The 27,056-nt window shown below is 35.8% G+C and overlaps 1 protein-coding gene across 25 annotated transcripts in view; it reads right to left on the reverse strand.

Moving 5' to 3' along the window:
* tn (tripartite motif containing protein thin) overlaps positions 1-27,056 on the reverse strand; it is a 188,311-nt gene that overhangs the window by 19,275 nt on the left and 141,980 nt on the right. For 12 of the 25 annotated variants that reach the window (XM_073990653.1, XM_073990648.1, XM_073990645.1 and 9 more), the window contains one exon: positions 2,661-2,939. The exons of the other annotated variants lie outside the window; for them this stretch is intronic. In XM_073990653.1, coding sequence (XP_073846754.1) covers positions 2,661-2,939 — 279 coding nt within the window. The remainder of the gene's footprint in view (positions 1-2,660; positions 2,940-27,056) is intronic. 25 annotated transcript variants of the gene reach the window in all.

A 27,056-nucleotide genomic window follows, 5' to 3' on the forward strand; every position in this document is an offset into this window, starting at 1 on the left:
CATAGAAGAGGTATTGCGGGTTAACAGATTGGAAGGTACAACGATAACGCTCGATGTCACTGTAGCGATTGATACTTGATATTTCAGATTATCGATGAGTAGAAAACTTGCACGCAGAAAATTATCAATATAGGTTCAACTTTTGCTATATTCCCAATATGAAGGTACCTCCAGATTTTACGTAGTTTAACGGTTGTACATGCATCGTCCATATAGAATGACTGTAACATGTAACTTCTCCTAGCAATATGCTTATACGTGGCTGAAAAGCTTAGTACTTCAATACAACTCGCGGTGTTCTAACCGTTCGAATATGGACAATATAGGTCCACTCCTTCGGGTACCTCTCACACAAAATTCGGATAAGTGAAGTTTGGGAGCTCCTCTCGGATTGTTTTGAATTTTTTCAGCTGTTTGTCTGGTACATTTTTTCGGGGGCACGTCCATACTTTCTGAGATAATGGCCATAAAGCTCCAAGAAACCAGGACGGCACCACCTACAATGGCAATCCTTAAGATAACTCTCGCAGGGAGTTTATGATTGGTCCAAACTTTGCACATTGTGTTATCATGTTAAAATGTATCAGATCATTCTTGTCCTTCGGGTACCTCTTATACAAAATTTGGTTAAATATAATTTGAAGACTCGTCTCGGATCTATTCGAATTTTTGTGCAGTAAGTTGTTTTCACGGTCCCTATAAAACGGTACAATTACTTTCTTGATATAATGGACCAAAAGCTCCATAAACCCTGCCAGCACATACTTAAAGGTATAGTGTGTAGGATAACTCACAAACTTTCTCAAAAATTTCTTGCAAACATGGTTTACCGTAATTTAGTTATCGAGTCCTCTGTAAATCAAAAGTTTTCTTACTAACAATGCTTGGTATACATACATATGTCAATGATTGAGTATAGCCTCACATTACGGTACCAATAGATTCCACGTATTTTAAAGCAAACTCGTGATAACAAATCAATATATTTTATATACGTCATAATTATTGTGTGATGTTTGTGTCAGAGGCTGAGAGTGTATATCCGTCTACATAGCTGACTGATATTTTCTTACAGTGATTACCTCTCACCAATAATGAATTTCAAAACGGCTAAGATCTTAATTCAAACTAGAAGCGACTGGACTCATGGAAGACCACTTCCACAAAGCTTGGCCATCTATACAGATGGATCCATAATGGAAGAGGGCACAGGAGTCGGACTCTTCTGCGATTAGCTCGATGTAAGCCGGTCTTATAAATTGAATCAGTTCTGTAGGGTCTTCTAAGCGGAGGTTTTAGTCATTGTAAAGGCCCTAGAACTGCGTGGTTGGGGAGAACGATAGTATTTTTTGTGGACAGCCAGGCGGCACTTCAGGCAGGATTTGAGTCCTGCTCTGTCAAGTCCAAGACTATTAACACGTATAGAGATTTGTTAGGAAGGCTGAAGAACCAAATCGTTTTCTGCTGGGAACCGTGACATTATTGGAAATGATATTGCCGATGAGCTGGCACGTGCAGGATCTCAGTCTACAAATATTGAAATTGAGGAAACTGTACATCCCCCACTGTGTCACTTCACCAATAAACTCGACAACTTCTACACAGTTCTATCTGCTCGCAAATGGCAGAGTGAGCCCGGATGTAGGATCTCGAGGCTTATCTGGGCGGTTATGTCGAGTCGTAAACCGTCGTCCTAAAACCTAAACGTATTTGTCTTTAATTTAAATTGATTGATTTACGAAATTAATACTTGTTATTGCTGTGATAATCCTAAAAGGTTTATCTTGATAATAATTTTTTAATCATTGATATTTATAATAAATCCAATCAATTTACCATAAAATATAAAAGAATATTTGTAAATAATATAATTAAGAACTAGAACTTAATCACTAACATCTTGCTTGAAATTAGAGGAAAACGCTTTAGAAATAGTTTTGGTGGACTTACAAAACGAATACCAATAATTAAATTTATTATTAATGTTGTTAAAGATAAAAGGGAATATCCAACAATTACGCGAATATACAGGACGTAAACCATGAATCAATTTAGTAAAAAAGTGAGAAAGTTTTAAGTTTGTATTTTTTGAATTTAAAAAGGATATAACATAAACAGAAAACGCATGAAAGATGAGAGAAAAAACTTAAAAATGAAAAACTTTTTTTCAGATGATGATATGAAAATTTGACAAATAAATTGAATGAAGAAAAAAAGTACAGAAAATGTTGGTTAGATTTGATAAGGAAAGCGTTTCTGTGTGTGCACGCTAAGGTGGTGTAACAAAATTATTCGAAATAGCCACATTACAACATCAATGATATTTGAAAAAAAAAAAATCAAAATTATATTCAAATCTAAATTTGGTTTTATGAAATATTTACAGCAAATGACTGGAATGTATTAACTAACCCAAGTAATTTTCTTTTAAACGCCTTTTGTTGAAATTTTAGATTTTTTAAATTTGAAAATTTAGAATTTTGTAATTGAAAATTTAGTCGTATAACTTTTGTTAAAACATTGTTGTTTGGAATGAATAAGAAAAGAACTTAATAAAAACTACATATTTATGTATATAAAAAGAGAAATTATAAGCTTTTAAGAAAATAAATATAGTAAAATATTAAAAACTGTTTTTTTATTTTGTGTTAGACTCGCACCTTGAAGCTAAATAAGCAGATGGTGATGCCGTTGTTGGCGACACAGGCTCATCCAAATCATCATCATCGTTGCCAAATTGATGGGAAGAGCGACTGCGTGCCAAACGATTGCGACGCTCCTTCATGGCTAAATAACGTGAACGTCCGGTACCATAACGTGAATCCGAATCATCGCCGGTGCCATTGGCATCCTCATCGAATGAGGCATTGGGCGTGGATAGGGATGGTTGCGATACAATGGCGCTGCTCTTGCTTTTATTTAGAAAGCGGCTTGTGTAGCTGGAAAAGTTATATCAGTTCGGAATTGTAGGTTGATTTTCAGTTGAATTTCAAATTCATTAATTATTTCTTGTAATTTTCTTTTGCATTGTTGCTTTTTTATTTTACAATCTTGTTTTCTATGCATTTGCGTTTTTGGCTTCTTTTTTGTGCAGATTTGTTTTGGCATTTTTCTTTTCTGGTATTTTTTGTAATCAATCAAATCCATAAATCAAAGCATTAACAGCATTTGTATTTTATTGTTGTTGGTGATACTTTTTTGATAAATTTTGACGTTCAAAGATTTATTCGTATTTTAGTTGTTTGTTTGTTTGGTTGTGGTCAAAAGTTTAGAAACAAAGAAAGGCAGCGTTCGTTCTTATTTATTTAGTATTAGATACAATAAGCATTCGAATGCGATTAGTGTAGACGGAGGATGGTGGGTGATGTGCAGGATTAAGAACAAATTGGACATGATTGTGTCTGTGTATCTATATTTGAATGTATGTATGTGCATCATCATACAATAATACCTAAGAATTATTGTGTCTTGGTTGATATATGTATTTGTTTCAGCATAAATGCAAGTTCAGACAGAACAAAAGAAGAAGAAACTGGTCACTGGCCCTTAAATGCACCATAAAAATAATTATTCCAAAGTGGATATAAATATCATCTCATTATACACCCAACAAATTTCTTCGTAAAGCTCTCAAGTGTATGAATAATGAGAGTAGAATAAACCATTTTATTATTTTATTGTATTTGTACTTTGGTCAAGGCTGTGTGTGTTTTTAACGAATATTGTTAAAAATTTAAGATTTATATGCATAAATGTTTAAGTTTATTATTTTACAATATCAAACAAACGAGGAGGGATATGAACAGTCCAACAGATATAAATTTTAAGGAGAGCAACTATAAAATGTGTCTATTTTTTTGCAATATCTTCAATTTTTGTTTTTCTTTTTACATACAAATATTTAGAAATATATATGGAAAAAGACACATGAATATGTTTATTAAATATTTCAATTATAAAAAAAAACTTATCACAGTTTATTTAAACTATTAAATTTTGTATATGAACTACATAAGCCGACATCAATAGTTTCATGGATTAGTGCACAAAAAACATGTGTTATTTGTTTTTGTTCAGAAAACCTCAGAATTTCTCTCTAAAATTCTGACTCTGTGAAGTAAATTTTCCCCAGAAATTTGGTCCAAAGTCAGTACTGACCCACATTTTGATATAGCCCCCATAGAACGTTAGCCTCATTATTACACCGAAGTAGCTGAAAATTGGTATATAGTCTTCTCTGGGCCACAAAACTTTTCTCAGAAATGTGTTAGTACATTTCCATTGAAAGGCTAAAAGTCGTTAAATAAGCTGAAACCACTTCAAATTCATCACAATTTATGTTTTATTTCTCCACACTCTACATTTTAAATTTATCCTGTACACTGTAAAAATTCCCACTACCAAATAATAAGTTTATGAACTACCTTTTCATTGCCGTAACTACTTACAAATCAACATATTAACCCTTTCTTTTTATAAGGACTTTAAACTCCAATTTGTTTTTGTTTTGTGTTGGGATTGAACATACGAAATTCTGAATAGTAGCTAAACACACTAGGCCATATTTCAGCCGAATAAGTACTACCACAGTTTACGATATTGAAAATGTCCATGAAAAGTTGAAATAGCGGAATGAGGCAGAAGTCAAATACTTTACCACAGTTCTAAGCCTGTCAATAGTCACTCTCTCCTGAAAGGGACGTCAGTAGAGGAAAAGTTTTCTGAGGCTTTGCATCAGGCGTAGTTATCCAGCCGCCCATCATCCCCACTTCTTTAGAGAACTTTACTTCTCACGAATATTATCGAGCAAAATGCAATTTTCATAAGAAACTCTAAAGGCCGAAACTCAATCAGCTCGTCGCTTGCTTTATTCGCTTTCCAAATGTCGAATTATAAAGGAATGTCAGAGGCTCATTGCAATTCCGACCCCCGTCCTCCTCTATAATGGGGCTTAAAAAGCGTGCAACGCAAGCAATGATTGATTGAGTTTCGGAATTAAATCAGTGAAATCAATCTAACGAAATGTCCGTGATATTTCTACATATTTGTATGAGCCAGTCTTGTAGTCGAGTACTTCACCAAAGCCATTAACCTGTCGGTGGACAACCTCCCAGCAAAGATTTTTTTGACCATTTAAATATGTAAGTAGTTAACTAAAAATAATGCGTTAGTAGGGGGTTTTGTAAAGGTTAATTTTGCTGTCAAAGTCTTCAAAAAAGGTTAGGCGGCTGACGTGATTCATCTTTTTACTTTTAACAGAATATTCGAATTTTCGCTCATTCTTTTTTTAATTTTACTAAAAATTCGACTTTACGATCTATTAGTTGTGATTAAAGTAAACCAAATTTTTTTTTATCGATTTTACAGATTTTTGGTTTGTTGCCAACAGTAATTGTCATTTCAAGACTTGTCAAATAAAAAATCGAGGGTAGGAAATTCGAACGTCAACCATAAAATATTGGCTTTGGTTAGTGTTACCATTACTATGTAATGGATAGTGAAGTCGCTTTTGTTCCTGTTGGAAAAAGATTGCCGACAGTGTTTTAATAATTTTGTATGAACAAGATATTTTTTCTTGTTACGAAAGTAACTGGTCAAGTTAATTTAAAAACCTGATTTGTAGCGTAAGTTTTTATTAAGAATTTACTTTATTTGAGGCAATTTTACAACGACAACTACTGTATGGAATTTCACTCAATATTTTCCATGTTTATTTTGCTGTTATTTTTTGTTGTACTTTCTCTCACTCTCATATTCTTTTTGATCATTCAGTTTTTGTTTTATTCTTTATTACCTCCTCTACACTCTCGTATTTATAACCTCTGACCTTTGTTTGTTTACATTCATATCTCTGTTTGTATGTGTGTTTGTATTTGCGAATGAATAACACTTCACTTGACCATTATAGAACATCCTAGTTTGAGGATGCTAGAACACGGTACTCACCCACAGTGTAAAATAAAAACCGCCAGTAAAGTAGAGTGTAAGCGAGGTAAATTAAAGCTGTGTGCTTAGTAGAGTCTTGCTGTGTACTTAATAAAGTCTTGTGTGAATAATTGAAGTAAAGTCAAAAGTATTGTAGAATCGTAATCTAAAGAACCTTCATTTTATTTGGAACGAATCGTACACTGAGTTAAGTTTAACCTAATTCCGTAACATTATTTATATGTCCTAAAAGCCTACTCGATAGCCACAACATAGACCTGGGCCAGGCTAAACAGGAGACAGGTATACAATATCTATTGCAGCATTTTTTATCGTTCGGGTGGCAGCGTTACAATTGCTTAAGTAAGAATTAATAAGTAAGTAAGAAAATCCCTGGTAGTTAATAGTTTATATGCTGAACCGACAAAATGATCATTTTTACTTAAATAGGCTTCCAACGGAAATAGGTACCCAGCCAAATGTTCGATGCCAAAGATGCCATTCAATCATTTGTGAAAGTGATCTGGCATGTCATCTTTTTAGCATCTTCATCGATGAATTTTATATGAGCGTGGACCCCAAAAGATGCTATTCATTTTTGGATCCAAAGGATGTCATTTACACCAATGCTTTGACATGTCATTTTCACCAATGCTTTGGCATGTCATTTCCACCAATGCTTTGGCATGTCATTTTCACCAACCCTTTGCAATGACATTGTCATTACGACGAGAATTTTAACAACGTTGGTTATGTTTTCGAGTCTCCGACAACATCAAGCCTATTCTAAATAATTAATGTTAAATATTTAGAAAAATGTGTATAAATAAAAACACAAAATTCATCTCTATGGGATCGATGGAATGGGTTCAAATGCTAATGAAAAGATCGGATCTTCACGACTTCCTTTGAACCAATGCAAAAGATGACATGAAATCACGTCATCGCATGGAACCCCTTCCTTCAAATTTTGCTGGGTAGGCGTTCCCCAGTATCAACAGAATGCAGCAGAATGAAATTATAAACTCTACAATATTTTACATCATATCCAAGGCATATTTATATAAGGTAGATGCATGAATTACAACAACAAACAAATTTAGGCCAATGCCTAAATACGTCCGTATTCCCAAAGCTTGTATGGTGAAAAAGTAGATAACATGTATTCTTATGAATACCACCGAAATACGTCGAGCGTATTTTATTTCAAGTAGAACAAATTCAACTATGACAGAACGTATAAAATGTTTTGTTCGTATGTGTGTGTTTTGTATTATGAAAACTAAAGCCCAACAAAACCTGAAATACAATTCATTGCAAAGGAAAATTATTTATTTTACTAATGAAAACATTTAAATAAGTTTTGGTCGCGGAACAAATTTGAAACAAAATGTAAATATAAAGCATTTAGAAATATCGTATGTCATTCTTATTAGACGTTTAGGATGAAATGAAGTTTTTTATGGTAGCAAATTTCGAAGTTCCAAATTTCATAAGTTGACCCTATTACATTTCAGCATTGAAGAATAGAAAGAAAGAATTGAAGAGGAGACAATGTTGAAGGGGATATCATTGAATGCAATTAGTTGTTAGTCAAGGGTATATTAAGAATATCTTCATATTATTTCATCATCGTTTTAGCACGCATATCAGGAAAAATCTAGTTAACAAAGTGAGCGAGTAAGAGTTAAACGCTTTGGTACATAAGTAGCTTGGCATTGTTGCTGAAGTGTTTTCTGGTAAGAGACTGAATGTCAAATGACCGAATTTGGTTCTGCCATTCTTTATTGTTTTACCAGAAAGCCTTCAGTTCTTCAGTTTGGCAGTGAATGACCTGGGCTATCTCTGAGAACCCCACATTTATTTTATCCAACTGAAATAGCTAAGTAGAATTTTGATTAATCGAAAGGTTCTACAAATCGAAGTTGGCTTTGTTTTACAGAGAAAATCGTAAAGTCTACGTATCCTACCAACGCTTTGTAATTACTTGATATTCAGTCGACTGTCTCTTTAGATTACGTTTCCCTATATCCCACGTGATTTAAGTCGTTGTGAGTTTATCCTTCTGCGGAACAATCGACATCATTTCCCAAACAACTGAATGAATATGTATGTGGTTTAATGTGTGTATATAATTGGATAAACAGATTGGATTAAAATTGACATTTTAACAATCAAGAATTTGAAACTTCATGCACTGAACAATATTTAAAGAGATAAAAATAATAATACAAACAAAAATGAAAGACAAACACGATAACCAAGACAAACAATTTGTTCAATGTTAGACAAATATTTTTCGATTACTATCATTCAATATTGGATGTGGCTTTAATATCTAACGATTTATTTAACTTTTATATACAGTGTCAACATTTTGCTTTTATTTATTTTGTAGCCATGGAGGAAGACGTGTCCATTTCCATTATTACTATTAGTGTTATTCTTTGTTTATTGACCATAAGAAATGTAAATATTTTCTTTTTATTATCTCCCATACAATTTAAAATCGCCATCAAAAATAATAAAAAGGAAAAGAAAAACACAAAATGTAATCTACAATTATCTTTATCCTCTGTTAAGGAAACTAAACTTAAGCTGGTGGGCACAACACCACCAACCAAAGCACATACATTCATACACGTCCACTAACCTATGAACAAAGAATCCATTATTTGGAACAACGTCAACAAGTTCTGGCCTTAGCCAAGTTCTTTTATTTAAAGAGATTAAAAATTAAGTTGCTTACTAAGTAGCGAAACTTAACTTTTCATCTTTGCCTGGTAGAAAACTTTAAGTGGATTGATAACTTAAATTTGATCTTAAAATAATGGGATGATATTTATGGGGAATTTGTTACATCTTCGACTAGATATAGTTGTTGTGCCCTAGATAAGCTTGTTTATCAACTAACTTGTATAAACCAGAGAATAAACGACAAATGTTTGGAATTGGTCTCTTTGTTAATTTCATTAAATGTTCATACAAAAAATAAACACAAAAAACATTTAGTTGTTTGTTTATGAAATTGAATTGAATTAAGAGAAAATTTTCATTCACAATTAAAAGTGAGAAAAATAATTGTTCAACTTTTCGTTTTGCCAAGCATAGTATCCTGCAAATCTTCACAATCAAATATGATGGTGTCAAGGAAGACTTTTCGTTGTTATTTGTGAGTCATTCCAGAAAACATATTGGCAGTGTGCTAATGTAGAGCATCATTGTATGGAGATACGGGAAGTACTAGAGGGATCGAAACCTTGGGGTTTTGTCAATAATTAATACCTATTTTTTAGATTCACTTTGGCAGTTTTGTTGAGATGTGTGTTTTACTTACTATTTGTATGTAAGTTAAGCTTAATCTCATATTTGTTGTTTTCAAATTTAAAAACAACAAGTTTAAAGTGGGTGTAGTTAAAATTGATTGCTTTTGGGGATGGCAGAGAAGACTAGTTTCGTCCAACGCCACTTGGACTCATCAGTTCTCTTAGTTCTTTGTATTGAAACAACCCAGCAAACCAAATGTCTGATGTCCGACACGTCTGAACAATTTCGGAAGCAAAGTCGTTCAGATTTCGTTCCGATTTCTAAACGATTTTTCGGATAGGAAATAGTTCAGATTTTGTACCGATTTCGTTCCGATTTCGGAACAAATGTCGGAAAGAAATTTCCTTTCCGAATTTCCCAAGGATTTTCTTCAGATTTCGTTACGAAATCGGACCGAAATCGATCCGATGTCGCTAAGACATTTCGTTCCGAAATTATGTCAACCACTTCATACAACTTTCGTTAAGATATCGTTACGATTTCGGATCAGATATCGGACGTATCGTCCGAATTTTGTTCCGATTTCTTTACGATGTCGGTACGATTGGTTTGCTGGGAAAGAATCCTTCCCCAATTTTATGACGACTCGAGCTCAAGAAAAAGTGTGACTGATGAATTCGTTTAAATGCGAATTCAACCGAAACACCTAAAAGCTCTCGCAGCCGCATATGTAAACCAAATTAACTACTCCCACTTTCATGTGTCTCCACATTGCAGAGAATCCACATAACTATTTTGATAGTTGTCGAAAAATAACATCAACCAATCGTCCACCGTGCTTTGTGTCTATTTTTAGATTCACTTTGGCAGTTTTGTTGAGATGTGTTTTAACTTACTATTCGTATGTAAGTTAAGCTTAATCTCATATCTGTTGTTTTCAAATTTAAAAACAACAAGTTTAAAGTGGGTGTAGTTAAAATTGATTACTTATTTAATTTTAACACCCTTACCCAATGAAAATAGAATTCGTATAACCTCCACCATCAAATATACCTAATTTTCGCTACTCCCGTCACCTAGAAACTTTAAAATACCGCAACGTAGGGTTATGACCACAATTTTTATACCCTCAACGAGGGCTTTTTCATGCGCTCTAATCAATTGTTGAATCCCTTTCCCACTCCGATTTAGACACCCCCAAAACATGGTTTTTGAACGCTTTTACAGTATCTTCTGGCTACGAAAATCGTTGACCACGCCTTTTTTTCTTGATATGCTGGAATCAAATAAAGTCATTGGATTGGGGCTGTAGGGCGTATGACCCATCAAGTCCACGTTTTGTCCGGTCAAACAGGCGCTGGTTTGAATCGATGTGTGAGAGCTCGCATTGTCATGATGCAGAATGATTCGTCTTCTATTGTTCGTTTTTCGAATTTCTCAGGAGACTTCTGGCAAACAAAATGTAGTGTACCACTCAGAGTTAACCGTCCTACATTTCAGAAGACGTATAGTCGCCACACGCTCAGTTTTGCCGAAGAAACAGGCGACCATTTGCTTCGAAGTGTTTCTTACATGAACAACTTTCGTTGGATTTGGCTCGCTTTCGAAGATCTAAATGGTCGATTCCTGTTTTGTTTCGGGCTTCTAAGCATAGATCGATTCGTCTGTGACGATCTCACAAACATCGTTTGAAGCGCAACGATCGTCTTTATTCACAATTTTTCTCCAATGTACAAGAGCTTATTATTGAGGGATAGTCCAATTTTGCTGGATTTAACGAGGGAAATATATTTTTGCGGCCAGGAGTTCATGCAATATCAAATGTTATTTGGCGATATTGCGTAATCCGTTAACGCACGGCTTAATTTTTTTTAGGTACAACAGCCGATTTTATGCGAAGTTATTTTTTCAATTCACTGTAAACCACACAACACTAGGTCGTATGACAAACTGTCCTGAGTACGTATAGGTTAAAAACTGTCAAACTGTCCGAAAAAATTCTAATGGGACCTGGCAGCACTCGGTTTGCCTAGGCCAGATAGTTTTCGTGCAGCCCTCGTACACACTTTGATACGACCAAAAATGTGTTTCATTGAAATAATGGTTTTAGACCTCAGGTATGTTTGAACGAAATCCGTTTCAGACAATTTGGAGTCAACTTAGCCATGTCCGTTCGCCTGTCTGTCTGTTTCTCTGGCGCTCATGATAACTCTCGAATTGATCAACTGATTTGGTTCAAATTTTGGCTATCGTAATATTTTGTCCAAACTTACTTTAAGTTTGAAGATAGGCCGTATTGATCCACTCCTTCCGGTAACTTCCCCATAAAAGTTCAATGTTTTTTTGCTAAGACTAACTCTCGAAGGAAATAACAGAATTTGTCTCAACTTTGTATATGGTAATATTACTTCTAGACATAATTCAGGTTCGAATATGGACTATATCGGTCCACACCTTCGGGTACCTACCATATAAAACTTGGAAAAAGCGTAGTTTAACTGGTCTTCTCTGATAGTTTTGATTTTTTTTACGGGGCACACTGGTCGAAACCACTGATCTAGCGGCGCGAAAGTCAAAAAATCGAACAACAAAATTGCGAAATATTTTCCATTGTATCGATAACAGACACTTTGCAGACAAAGATTTTGTTTTTTCATTTTTGTTGTTGTAAATATTCACTCAGTTATTCACGATCAAATACGAGAGTTTTTGTTGCATCAGATTTTAAAAAATTGTTGCAAAAAAAATAACTTCATATTTGTTTAAATGTTAAATAAATTCGTAATGAAAATGGACAAGATATATTTTTAATTAATAGCAGAGGATGTGATTTAAATTATGAAAATTAATTTGGGGTCTGGAGGTACTTAGTTTTATAACAATAAATTTTCAAAAAATTCAATTTTTTAGCGTTTTTATGGGTTGTAGGCGCTTGTTCCATAGAGTGCATCTTGTAAACTTGGCCGAACTTAGGTCCGATTATTTTTTGGGGAATGAAAATGGACTCTCTGGATACTGAATAACCACATTCGGGCTGCAAATATTTGCAAATCTTTTGATGACTGCACTTTTAAAATAAGGGATTTTGCATGAAATTCACACAAATTTAGCTGTGCATTTGTATGGGAGCTAAATCAAAATATGAACCTATCTTGAGAAATGTTTTCAAGGAGGAGTTCTACCCCCGTACCATATTATAGCTAAATATGTTATTAAATATGGGATAAAAAGTGCAAATTTAACGACTCGGGGGTACCATAAAAGGGCTACATCGAAACATAAATCCGTATTGAAAATGTTTTGCAAGAATATTTTATACGCAGTGAGAACACGGAATGCAAAATTACAGCCAAGTTGAATTTAAAATGTGGTCATGATATTCAAAGTACCTTAAATTGGGAGGTACGGTTACATGGGGGCTATATCAAAACGTGGACCTATGTTCATAATTTTTGGTGGAAATATTTTGTGACCACTAGGAACCCTAAGTACCAAATTACAGCTAATTTGCTACGAAATTGTGGCTTAAATCCTCAAAATACCGAAAATCGGAAGGTACCGTTATATGGGGGCTATACTAAAACATTAGCCGATATTGTTCATATTTGGCCCATTATTACCCATAGGTACAAGCTGAGTTTGTGCAAAATTTCAGTGACGTATCTCAATTCGTTTGCAAGTTATGAATTTCGCGCCGCTAGATCAGTGCTTTCGACCACCGCCGCGGCGGTGCCATTTTGGGTGCAAGTCTATACTTCCTATGATAATGACCCAAAAGCTCCAGAAAAGCCTACCGACACCACCTAAACAGGTTAGTGCGTATGATAAACCTCGAAGGGCGAAACTGCAAACTTTGTCAATAGTATTATTTCTTGGATTTCGTCCGAATGTGGATTACATTGCATCACTCTTCCCACACTCGTTTGGAAAAAGCGCAGTTTAAGGTCTCGTATCGGATAGTTGTCTGTGCGGCCCATATTACGATGGTGAAATTTTTTTCGGGGGGATTGGCCCAAAAGTAAAAAAAATATAGACGACAGAACTACTTATTTTCTTTAGGTACGAGGGGTGAGGGTAAATCTCTGTCGACACAGCTGACTGATACTTTCTTACTTGTTGATGTAGAAGTTTATAACCACTCGGAATAACAAATGCCAAAGGAAATCCAAACTTGCCAGAAAATGTGGATAAAAATAAAAAAAAACTGAAATCGGTGGCACTTTTAATGGCAGGGCCGACCAAGAGGAGCAAAGCCACAAATGTGAATGTATTCAAAACATTGGCAATTTATGACAGGTTGTTTGTAAGATAGTATGCACGCAAGCTACAAAACAAAGACAAATCAAAGCAAATGCTTTCTCTTACACGCTCTTTCTTTGCGTTCGGATCGTATGTGTGTGAATTGCCGAAAATCTTCGTAACCAGTGACAAATGGCTGTTCGGCACTGTTTTATGGGGACATACCAAAACGTTAAACTATGTCCACACTTTTTTGTTGGAGAAGTTTTGAGACCAATGGGAACCTCAAATATCAAATTACACTTCGGTCAAAAAATGTTGTTAATATCTTTAAAATACATAAAATTGACAATTTTTTAATCTTCACGGCAAATTACGGGTAGTTCAGTCAAAAAATGTAGCTAAAACCCTTAAAATAACAAAAATATCAAATATATCAAATAAAAGGTAGTTCGGCCAAAAAATGTAGCCAAGATTTTCAAAATACGTAAAATCGGGAGGTACTGTTATATGAGACATATATCACAACATGGGGCAACGTTGACAATTTTTGGTGGAGAAGTTTTGTGTCTATTGCTAACCTTAAATTTTAAATTACAGCCAGTTCGGTAAAATGTGCAGCTCACATCTTCAGAATATGGTTATATGGCGGCTATTCTAAAATATGGACCTATGTTGATAATTTTTGGTGGAGTAGGTTTATGACCACCGGGAACCTCAAATGACAAACTACAGGTAGTTCGGTCCAAAAAATGTAGCTAAAATCCTCAAAATACCGAAAAGCGGGAGGTACCGTTATATGAGGGCTATTCTAAAACATGGATCTATGTTAAACAATTTTTGGTGGGGATATTTTATGACCTCTGGGAACCTCAAATTTAAAATTGCAGATAGTTCGGTGAAAAAGGTAGCTAAAATCCCCAAAATACCGAAAACCGGGAGCTAGCGTTATATTGCGGCTATTGGAAAACATGGACCTATGTTGATAATATTTGGTGGAGTAGGTTTGTGACCACCGGGAACCTCAAACGACAAATTACAGGTAGGTTGGTAAAAAATGTAGTTAATATCCCCAAAATACCGAAAATCGAGAGGTAAATTTTGTGACCATTGGGAATTTCAAGTGTTAAATTGCAGATAGTAGGTCAAACAATTTTGTTGAAATCCCCAAAATAACGAAAATCGGGAGGTACCGTTTTAAGGAGGCTATAACAAAACGTGGACCGTTATAGCCCATATTCGAACTTGATCTGCCTATACATACAACTTATAACGTATAGCTCAATTATAATTATCCTAATGGCAGAACAGCAAGTGAAATCTTCTTTGGCCTAACATTCATAAATGTAAGTGTCCACGATGCAACATACGGTAATGATTTTGGCAGACGTCGAGGAAACAAACACTTTTCCCATTCTAAACCTCATACATGGTTGTGCAGTACGTGGAATGCAATTGAGGCATGACAGCTATAATTTTACCTGAAGAAATAAAAGATATTAGAACATCATGTCTATGTTTACGGTCCATGGTTTATCTGTACATTTAGTCCATACATAGTTCAGTTTTGTTTCCTATAGTTTTTTCTACACCCCAAGTAGGGACTGATGAAATTCTTTCCTAGAAGATATGTGTGGATTGTACGATGAATGCGAAATCTGGAGTTTGGCTTGACATTCTGAGGATTTAGTGTAATGTGCGGGAGAGAAAACGAGAATATTTTTACCTTGCATTATCGTCTCTTGTGTTGCTTTTATTTTACACCAGGTTTGAACGAAGCTTAATTTAAGAGAATTTAACAAGCGATGTTTTTCATGGATTTCCCAATATATTATTTAATTTTCAAAACATAAATTCAATCTATTCGCATAAAACGCCCTTCTCTTTTTGAAGAAAAACTATCAATAAGCAATTTCGTCCCGCAGCTTCCAAGAAAATTTACATCTAAATCGAAACTTTTCTATTCACAACAAAAAAAAAATGGTGCAAAATGTGTGAAATTGCTTTTATAAATCCCACTATTTCAAAAAGATATATAAGAGTTTTGAATACACAAAACAAAACAAAAAAAACTTTAAACAGCGATTATCACACACACGCACTGGCACAATATTCGCCGTGACAACAGAGCCAACATTTGCCATTGTAGACAACACAAACATTGGCACCACCAAATAAAGTGAAAAAGTATCCGCATCTGTTTGTTTGCCAAAAAATAAAATTGAGTTAAGAGTATTATTTGAAAGAAAGCTCGCGCAAGACGTACGCACTCACCAGCCAGCCCTCTCCACCCACTAACAGATATCAAGAAAATGTTTATGAACACACCCAGGGACACTTTCAACTTAGTCAACAAAAGCGCTGTGACACTGTAATTCTTCTCGCAACGTCGTCGTCATCGCCTTTGTTGCCTGCCATTGTTTGTATTTTAGGAGACCTTCAAAGATGATGATGATTTCTGGTGTTGCTATGGCGCGGACATAAATTCTCAAAAAAACAGTAATGCCAATTTACTTAAATATTAACTGAGAAATGTTAAAAGACAATATTTGGAAACGTTTAAGAGATTTTGGCTCCGGTGTCCTGATCGAAAAATTTTAATTGTTTATTATGTGAGAGAATATTTCCTACAAGTATAAGTCTATTATAGCTGGGATGCATATGTTCCCACAAACATTCCCGAAAAAACTAGTGGGACTTCTCTCATATCAATAAGTGCACAGAAATTAATATTAGTGCAATGAAAGGCTCGTCTTAAGACATACCCAGCAAAAAATACTCATTACAAATGTCCATATTAACCCATTTATTTTAACAAGAGCTTGGCCACTAAAATAAATTAATAAAATATATAGTTGCGAATTTTAGTCGCAAGGATTAACTACTAATTTTATTTCACTCGAATAAGTTCTTTGTTTGGACCCAGTGTGTATTGGAACTAAATCCGATTCAGAAAATTTGACTAGAGCACATGATAAAGTGACTTGGTTCAATATTTACACATCGTATCCTGGTATAAACTTAGATCATGTTCGAAGATGTGCCATATAGGCCTCCCCTTCGGGTACCAATAAAATTCTGCACACGAGAACTCTCGAAGGAATCACAAATAAACATTTAATTCTCGCAATATTTCTTCCAGACATAGATTAGGTTCGAATATGGACTAGTATATCGGTCCACTATTTTGGGTCCTCCCATACAAAATGTTAAAATATTTCGCACAAGTACAGTTTAAGCACATATCTCCGATCGTTTTGAAATTGTTGCATCAGACTTTGGCCGCAGCCGCTATTACAAGTGTACATAAACATAACACAAACGTTCTAAAAACCCTGTCGACATCTATAATGACTGATGAGTATCATCCCCGAGGAGACATCATCTCGACCATAGGCCGCCATCTCAGTAACTACGTTTTCTTTATTTTTATTTTAAGAGCGGTTGTCCCGGTATGCTTGCTACGGATTCTTCTGATTTGTGCCTGGATCGAGATAACCCCGGACCATGGTTTTGGTCAGTGTCGGTGAGATGCAACGGATGCCTTGAATGAGATGTTCCGTCATGCTATGCAAGCTTGATCCCTAGAGAATCTTCGTCGTCCTCATCACGAGATTGTGAAATTCCTAAGCAATCTCCCCAACAGCAGTACCAGCAACAATCACTTAGACTGATAATTACTATTCCAGTTCCTAACACTGCGTCCGAGAAAGATAATGGTAGCAGGATTTCATGAAATGAAACCGAACAACACCTGCAGTCTTCGCAGTTGTGATGCATACAACGTATTGCGCTTGTATCGAAGGAGAAGTGGAGGTGGTGGACTTGGAATCCTATTGCAGCAGTCGGCCCAGTACAGACATATCTCGATTAAACTTGACTCTAGTGATGCACACCTGGAGTGTATGGGCTTAGCGGTCAAGTGTGGAATCGTCGAGATAAAACTACAGAATATGTATATCCTGCCGATTAACAGCTGATTCTTGCATTATTTTAATGCGGATACTGAGATATGGCATTAAACCTTAGGAAACGAACAGAGGAAGCTCCCAACAAGATTAGAGAGGACCGCCATAGTTCGGCTGACATATCCATTGCGAATGACGTAATTTTGCAACTCATGATTTTCATTTGGCCGGACCATCTCCCTATCCTCATCTCCGACAATATGCCACCCGATTTTATAACTTCTGAACGGCGCACAGTGGTTCAGAAATCGATTTTTCAAAACCCCCATTTTTCGTTGTCACCGATTGTTAATTTCAATATGGGATTCAATAGTAAACTTACTGAAACTAAGGAAAGCAAAAAATAAGATCAAACTATTGGAAGGTGTGGACGTGGAGTGCTCCTAAGGACGAAAAATGTTTGCCAATTTTGGAAAATACGTAATTTTTGCAAATTTCTGGTGAAAGAAACGGCTCCCAGCAAAAATACTCATTACAAAATGGCCTACTTTCTCATTATTTTAACACGGGCATGTCATAGGGAGTAAGTACTTATTTTTTGGCACTTAAAAGTAAATAAATAAGTACTTAAATAAGTAGTTACGACTTGAAGTAACCAGGGAGTAACTACTTATTTATCTACTTTTTAGTGGTCAAAAAATAAGTACTTACTCCCTATGACATGCCCGTGTTAAAATAATGAGAAAGTAGGCCAAAATGTAATGAGTATTTTTGCTGGGCTATTTCTCAAAACCTGTAACAGATATTGTTCATTGTTTTTTTGTTAGGTAGGTAGAATTGTTGCCTTTAAGAGTCGTTTTAATAAATTACCATAGCGTTCACACGAAGTGAGATATTTCATTTGTCCTCAGGTACTAAATTTTAGTGAAATTCCAACTTTAGTGGAGTAAAACTTTTAGGGAACAGCCTGTAACATAGTTCCGTTTTCACAGAATGATGCCCGAAAGTGTCCTCTTTCAGCCCATATACACTTTTGTACACGTTCCGTCCGTTTAATACTTTCTTAAATTTTTTGAAATTACATGGTAAAAATGTGGTTTTTTCCGTACCGTTTCCCACACAAATGGACATTTTTTTAATATATGAGTTTTTATAAAAGTTATAGGAGTTTTATGGAAACCAAAGAAGAATTATTTTAAATTTTAGAAAAAAACTTAAATTTTCTAAAAAAAAATTTGAAAAATTTTGTAAAAATTTTTTTCCAAAAAAAATTTAATTTTTTTGTATTTGTATGGTTTGTTTATTGGGTGTTGGCCTTTTTTAAATAGTTAGAACATATGAAAACCTCAAAAAGACTCATATTTTGATGAAAAATATAAAAAAAAACTCAAATTTTTAACTTTGATCTTGAATTCCTCTGCAGTCACTAGACCGAATTTGGTGGCATTTGATGTGTCGGAAAGCTGAAAGTGTTATCTGTCGAACAAAAAAATTATGAATATATGTCTATCCGTTTAAAAGTTACAGAGTTTTGACCAAGAAAAAAAAAACGATTCTGAACCACTGTGCGCCGTACTTTCTTTACTTTTACCATGTGAAAGCCAATTGGCAAGGATTCAGAGAATTCACCAACCAACATTTTTCTATATCGAATTCCTTGCTATAGTTTGCCTGAAATACACATTGTGACCTAACTTCGCAACTCATCATTTCTCTTGGGTCCGACCATCTCCCTACCTCATCTCCCGACTTCGTAACATAAGAAAGCCGAACTTTCCTTAACCATAGACCCCTCAATTGCCAATGATTCAGAAAATTCGTCAAACAACGTTTTGGAGAACTGCACAATCCCTCTGATGTTCGTGTAACAGAGAGAAATTGTCGAGCAATCATCATCAGTGCAGCCTCTCGCCATGTTTCTGATGCTCGAATACCTGAAGTAAGACCTAATTCCCAGCAGAAATGATGGGATTAGCGAATGAGCGCCATGAGCTTCTCCGTACGAACCCTAGCGACCCAAGAGTCAGAGAGAGCTGACACTGGAAGTCAAGCAAGTCAAACGGGAAAAGTGACTATAGCATCTAAATATATGTAGCATTGGAACTGGTAGTAGTATATTGTGGATAAGGTTTAAGGGAAAAACGGCTCCGGACATCGGTCATGTTTAACGGTGTGATTGTGACAGATCCGAAGATGTGGGTTATTTTAATCGACAATTTATCGTGATCTCCAGTAACAGCCGACTAGGAACCAACACAGTTTACGATGAGTGAAGCTGCAGATATTATACGAGGCGCGAGTATCAAAATCCTTAACCTATTGTTAGTCACCCTAATAGTTCCGTTACAGTTGCTGATTATCAATTTGGATTCGGGAAGCAGCATTTCATGCCGTATCCACACATATTAGCCAGAACAGACCATTCCACAGAAGAATGATGGCAGCATTGGACGTGACTAAAACATTTGATACGCTAAGCTGTTCGAGGACGTCCAAAATCCTATCCTATTTATACTACCAGATATGTATGGTCGCCAATCATATGTGGAATTCAAAAACAGGAAGATCAAACCAAATAGAATAAACAGGGAGTTCCTCAAGAAGGTATGAATATTCGGAACTGTTTAACTATATCTTTCCAAGCTCTCCCGATGATATTGAGATAAATACATACGCGGATGAGTGTAGGTGATGACATCAGGTTCCACCGTTGATAACATTTGTGCCAGTCTAAATGTCTATTTCATTTATCTTTCACGCTAGGAGCATGAAAAAAATATCCGCCACTAAGTCAACAGCCACACAATTGGGCACATGGAGTGCGGAAATGAAGCTCCCATGTACAGATCGATGGGCAATAAATCAACCAAATTCCTCACAGCACAGCAATGTGTGATAAGATAAGAAGTAGGTCGTCAAATACGTAGACGGCAGCACTTGGGGGACAGAACACCTTGTTTAATATATGGAACGCAATAGGCCGGTATGTGGTTAGTTATGCGGCGTCAGTATGGGTAGCCAACTTAAGTGCAGCCCTGGGAACTGCAACAGGATGTCTCCTCCTATCTTCTGTGGACCACTTACATAAAGAGGCTATGATCTTGTTAGTGCATCGGCACAACAAGGTGTTGTCGATAGAGTAACAGCTTGGGTGCTACAGGCAAAACCAATCCTAATCTTCACATAGTGCATAGGTACCCGTATACCTGGGGCATGTCAGTAAAGATATTCATCATTAGAGGGAGAGGCCCAAAGATACAACACAAGACCTCCTGATCAACAGGAATATCGAGCATGCTTGTGTGGTATTCATATAAATGCAGTCGCAGAGGCTATAAGAGCCTATCGTACGACAACCGCTCTCGGATATCAAACACCATACGTGGAGGCGGAAGAAAAACAACTGCCTAAACAAAAGAGAGTTGTTTTGGCGCAACTAACATTTGGTGCAATGTGCTGCACTTGTTCAAATTCCCAGCCAAACCAACGCAGCTAACTCCTGTTTCGTTATGAACAAATCATATTCAACTGGCGTCATTTCTGAACTTGGAGTTGGAAGTAGGGCCGAATTAGTAAAAAAACCGTATACATATGTATGTGGTAGCTGCTACAACAATATCAACTGATGGCCATACCATGATAACTTAGAATTGAGAATACAATTTGGACGAAACTTTGCACATCGTTTATGATACCTCAAAAATTCGAATGCCCGGTCTAATTCTCATGTGCAAGTTGAGATCTCAATTGATGATATTTCGTATTTGAAAGGCAACATTAAAGAACAGCACCTTCAGGAGCCCTATTCTAAGTCAATACGTTTGAAGTGCCTCCACGAAGTCAATGCTAAATAAAGCTAGCCGCTATGAAATCACCGTTTCATTGATTTGACAACACTTCTGTCAACACGTTGAACGATAAAAATAAGGTAAAACAAACAAACAATCCCTGTCATGACCACAATATAAAGGTGGTCGGTTGATCATCCCCAGGAAAACAAACCAGCAATTTTGCTTGATTTTAATTCGAAAAGCAGCTTTAGCGTTGGCATTAGCGCTTGTTTTTCGCACTGCCCTTTTTGGTTAATTCATTTATTGCGTCGTCGCTCGTCCTGCTTCTTCTAGTCTAGATCCTGTTTTCTACCATTGTTTGTTCAACGTTTTCGATGTTTAGCTTGTTTTGGTTTTTTCTCGTCATTTTGCTAGTGTTTACTCTCCACGGTTTGAAATGTGACTCAAACGATGTGTGGCATGGTATGAATGAACGCAACAACGACCGAACGACCGACCGAATGACTATCTAAACAAAACGTTGATTATGATACCAGCATTGTCAGTTTCCCAACGGTCATGAAAACTAAGAATGGTGTCTGGTCATTGTTATCTGTACACAAATGAGAACTTGATGCGTTTAACGTTCTGTTTAGTTTTGGTAAATGAAACTTTGCACACACATAGACACAAAACATTGTGCATTAACGTAGGTGGGCAAAAAAAGTTTATAGCAAGTTGAGGAAAATTGCAAATTGGATAAATGTTTTAAGGTCGGAAATTGGGACATAGGCACATGAATGGTAGAATGAATGTTGGCTCAAAAAAAAAAAACGGAAAATTGTGTGAAAATTGAAGACATGCATAACAGATAAGTGAAAATTGTCTTTTTTTGTTAAGATATGGTGCAGAAAGAACCTGTTGGGTCTTTGATGGAAAATGGTAACTCAATCCTACAGTTTCTTTAATCCGTTATATAAAATTTACCTAAAACCCACACTCCAGACCTTTCATTTTTATGATACAGGAGATCTTTATCATCTGGTTGTTCGTTCAGATTTAATTTTTCTTTTTAGCCATGATTTTTTCTCTATTAAAGCATTTCTAAAACCAATGAAACAAGAATAATCACCATGCAATCTATTTGAGAAAAAAAGTTAAAGGAAACTTTTTTGAAAATCTTGGAAAAGGATTCGGGTATTTGTATCCACGGCAAAAGTTACTAAAACAAACTTAAATGAAATTTAATGTAGTTGACAGACTGTTGACTTTGGATCTCTCGTTACGGTAGCTATTCAGTACTTTCTTTTTGTTCCGTGTATTTTACCTTTTGCTTCTCTGTTTGTTGTTTTATTTTTTTCAACATGTATTTTTTTGCAAATGTTCCGGTAACAGCGTCAAAAGTCATTATATATTTGCTGTGGATGTTTGTGTTGTTTTTATCCGTCATTTACAAGAAAAAGAAGAGTCACGTAATTAGTTAAATTTTTCCTCGTTTGTAATTTTGAACTTTATAAATAGCTTTAAAATGTTTGTTAAAAAACAACAACAAAACATCATAAAAAACCAGCCAACCCTAAAAAAAAAGTTCTTGTAATATCGTGTGAAGCATGAACGCTTGAAAATTATAATTACTTTCCATTTACATTTGTTGGTATATGTATGTATTTCAACGACATTCTTTGATATTGTTAAATATTGATATTGAGTTCGAGAAAACCCTTAACAATACAAACAGTTGAACATTGTTGCAAATACCAAATAACTTAGGCACATAGGTAAAATTAAACATTTTTATTAGTCTTTACAACAACGTAAGGCCACGAAAAGAAAATCTAAAAACATCCATTTCTACTTCAGTTTAGGTAATGCCAAGGCACATTTATAAAAGGTAGAAGTGACAATCAGCTGCATTTTTCCTTTTTTTTTTTGTAAATTTTTTTTTTTACATTTTGATTCAAATTTGTTCTATTTTAGAGGATTTTCAAAATGTTTTTCCTGAGAAAATTTTTAGAACGACCATATTATTGAATATTTTCTTTGACATTTAATTTTCAATAAAAACAATGTTGTTTTTGTAATTCATGCATCTTCCTTTCATGCATCTTCCTTATATAAATATGCCTTGGGCAATGCCTACAATGGCCAATCAGGCTTCACACAGTATTTCTTGATGTCCCCATACAAAAATTCTACAAATTAGCCAATTTAACTATGCTTGACTGTTTCCCATCCCATAAGACAACATAAATCAATTCTGTCCTTCCCTTTCATGTCATTATTTCATTTATTGTTGAAATAAATCTTTGTGACTTTTGAACAAAAAAATGAGAGTATTAAAAGGTCCATAGGTATCCTTTACTGATTTTCAGTTTTTGTTGTTGTGGGGAATTACTTAAAAATTACTTTGTCATTATTGTTGCCTTTGAAAGGAAATGGTGTTACATGACACCTGAAACAGAACTTTTTTTCCAAATCTGTTCAAAGCTGTGACAACTCATGACAACGGTTCTGAAAATGTCATCAAGGAAATAAAGTTAAATAAAAAATACTCGACAACAAAAACAGCTAATTAGAGGGAATAGTTTCATAAAGAAATATAACAAATTATTTTGGTTACAAAGCACAAACTACAGAGACATTCATATGTATGTTAATACCCTACCCATTATATATAAAGTGATGTTAAGCGTATAGTGTGTGAGGCAACAGTCAAGACCAAGGCAATATTCTCGATCTACCAATTTGGTCTTAGACCTGGCTAATCCACCATACACCAAATCTATATTTAACGTTCAATTCGTATACTCTATAAATCCGCCTATTACAAATATGACAAAGGTGACTCAAGCCATCCCTGAGTTTTGCATCCCTTTGTAATTGATAAACAAACGATTTTCAGACAATGTGCAAAAAAATAATATGTAATGCAAAGTTGTAATGATAGAACAAGTAAAACCAAGTAAGAACGGCGCACAGTGGTTCAGAATAATTTTTTCCTGGTCAAAACTCTATTACTTTAGAACGGATAGAGATATTTTCATATATACAAACAAAAACGATCAAGTTCGGTATTGTAGTGCAAAGGAATTCAACGTCAAAATTGAAATTTTCAGTTATCTTTTTCAAAAGGTCAAACTATAATAAACTATACCAATAAGAAGTAAACAGCCGTTAAGTTCGGGCTGATCGAACTTTTTATACCCTTCATAAACTATTCTTAACTAAAATGGAATAATTTGTTTCCTTTCCTGTCCACAAATTTACGTGCAATCGGATAACCCAAATGCCTAAATTATCTAACCTAATCTAAAAAATGTGCTTAATCAGGTGGTACACTTTGATATAGCCACCATATAAAGTGGCTATATAAAAGTGTGGACCTATGTTGAAAGTTTTTGGTGGAAAAGTTTTGTGACTGTAGGGAACCTAAAATGTCAAATTACAGGTGGTTCCGTCGAGCAATGTAGGTAAAACCCTAAAAATACCGAAAATTGGGAGTTACTGTTATATGGGGGCTATACCAAAACATGGACCTATGTTTAAAATTTTTGGTTGGGAAATTTCGTGACTGTTCTCTTCAGTCACGAAATTTCAAATGTAAAATTTCGAGTAGTTCCGTCAAAAAATATTGCTAAAACTCTGACAATACTGAAAATCTTAGGTAGCGCTATATGGGGCTTATACCAAAACATGGTCCTATATTGACATCTTTTGGTGGAGAAGTGTTGTGGGCAATAGAAGCTTCAAATGTTAAATTATAGCAAGTTCGGTCAACAAATAAATCTAAAAATTTCAAAATAAATAAAATCGGGAAGTACGCTTAAATGGGGTATATACCAACAAGTGGAACTATATTGAGAACATTTAGTGAGAACGTTTTGTGACTACTGTGAATCTCAAATGTCAAATTAATGGTGTTGTTGTTGTAACAGCAGGAAACCTGTCTATGATTCTTTTGATGCTGGGTTGACTGAAACAATCCAATATGATTTCGGGTCCGGTACTAAAAAACCCGCTGCAGTGGGATTGCAAATTAATGGTAGTTACGTCACATAATATAGAGGTACAGTTATATGGAGGCTATACAAAAAAACATGGTCCTATGTTAACAATTTTTGATGGAGAACTTCCGTGACCCCTTGGAACCTTAAATGTCAAATTACAGCTAGCTCGGTTAAAAATTGTAGGTAAAACCCTCAAAATACCGAAAATCGGAAGGTACCGTTATATGGGGGCTATACCTAAACATAGACATATGTTGACAGTGTTTAGTTATGATCTGACCCCTAAGAACCATTATGCGGCGGCCGTATATATTCTACGAATTGACTCGGAGGAATTGCGACCAGGGTCCATCACCTCAACAATTACATACACGTGTTTGTATATTTTTTACAAAATGGAAGCGGCATTATTGCATTCTGCGAGCTATTTTGGTCAGTGCCGCAATAGAGAAGAATGCCGGGCCATGAACCTGTTTGCCAGACCCACATCCACCATGTGACAACATCGGTGAGATATAATGGATATATGGAATGGGTCACTTTCGAGACTGTTCTGATCTTAGTCGAATTCAGAACTACTGCGATAACAGTTATCTTGCTGTGCCAGAACATCTCTCAGCGTATTTCCACCTTCGTCGTCGTCGAAGTATTCCCAACAACAACAAACACAGCATCTAACACCAAATGCAGTTGTTCAGAGCCCCGAAAATACAATTTATTTCCAAAAGTATTCGCAACAAAGACAACAAAATTGGAAACTTTATAAGTCGGACGAACATCATAATCGCCACGATCTAGGAAATAAGCTCCACCATCACCTCCCGCTTAATCTTGACTCTAGTGACTCATAGATGGAAGGTGTGAGGCGACCGGACTTCCACATGAGCGTGGTGAGGCTTTGTCGTACGAACACTGAAGACCCAAGAGAGAGAGGGAACGTATTCTTGATGTAAACAGGATAGTATGCGGAATAAAGTGGCTAAACCACCTCAGCAATGCAACATTGGTACAGGATTATGTAAATTATGGGCAACGGATAAATCATGTTCGAATTCGGGAAAGATGGATGGTAGAATAGTTATTACTTTCCGATCACCCCGTGAGTGATACGTCGAAGAAGAGTGTACTACCAAACAGTTACAGTGGCTCTTGACCTATGGAAGGCTTTCAATACCGTGCCAAGCTGTTCGTGGATATAGAGAAAACTTCCATCCTGCGGCGTTTGAAACCATGGATAATCAACAATATGTGTGGACGCCAGTCCTTTGGGAAATTCAGGAATAAGAAGTCTAAAACCGTAGAGTGAAACAGGGTGTTACCCAAGGCGGGGTAATATCTCCGGAACCTCTGTGAAATTCCACACCCTCTAGAAGACATGGATATCGTAATGTATGCGGATTGTACGATTTTGTGGTCGGGTACAATCGTCGATGACACATGTGATAGGTTAAATGTCAACATAGCTGTAGTATCTGCTTGGCTTTTACCGCCGTAAGAATCCCTGCCATGATATAGTGGGCAGGCTTTTCCACCCAAGACGTCAGAGGAGATCTTCATGATCTGAAGAGAGAAAGAGAGGTCCAAAGATAGAAGCAAGGACACCTAGATCAACGAGCCTATCAGGCAGGCTTGAAGAAAAATTCAGAATGATGCAAGGCAAACACGAGTGGTTATAGCCCCGTTAAGATCTGGACGATTCAGCCTCCTCCCATCATATTGGGCTCGACTTGATGACACATGCCCTGCATGTGAATTCCGATCGCAGGATACGCTGCATTTGCTTAGCTGCCCTGATAACTGGGACATCTTGGAATTTGATCTTAGTTTGTGTGTCAATTCTTTCAATAATTATCGTGCCTACTAGTAATTTTAGTTTGTGGCCGTAGAATTTTCTGAGCTTTCTTTCGAAGTATGGAAAATTTAAATTTTGTGGGAAGATT

Source organism: Musca autumnalis, unplaced genomic scaffold (assembly GCF_047663935.1).
Source record: "Musca autumnalis isolate F117 unplaced genomic scaffold, ASM4766393v1 scaffold_5, whole genome shotgun sequence".
Taxonomy (NCBI): domain Eukaryota; kingdom Metazoa; phylum Arthropoda; class Insecta; order Diptera; family Muscidae; genus Musca; species Musca autumnalis.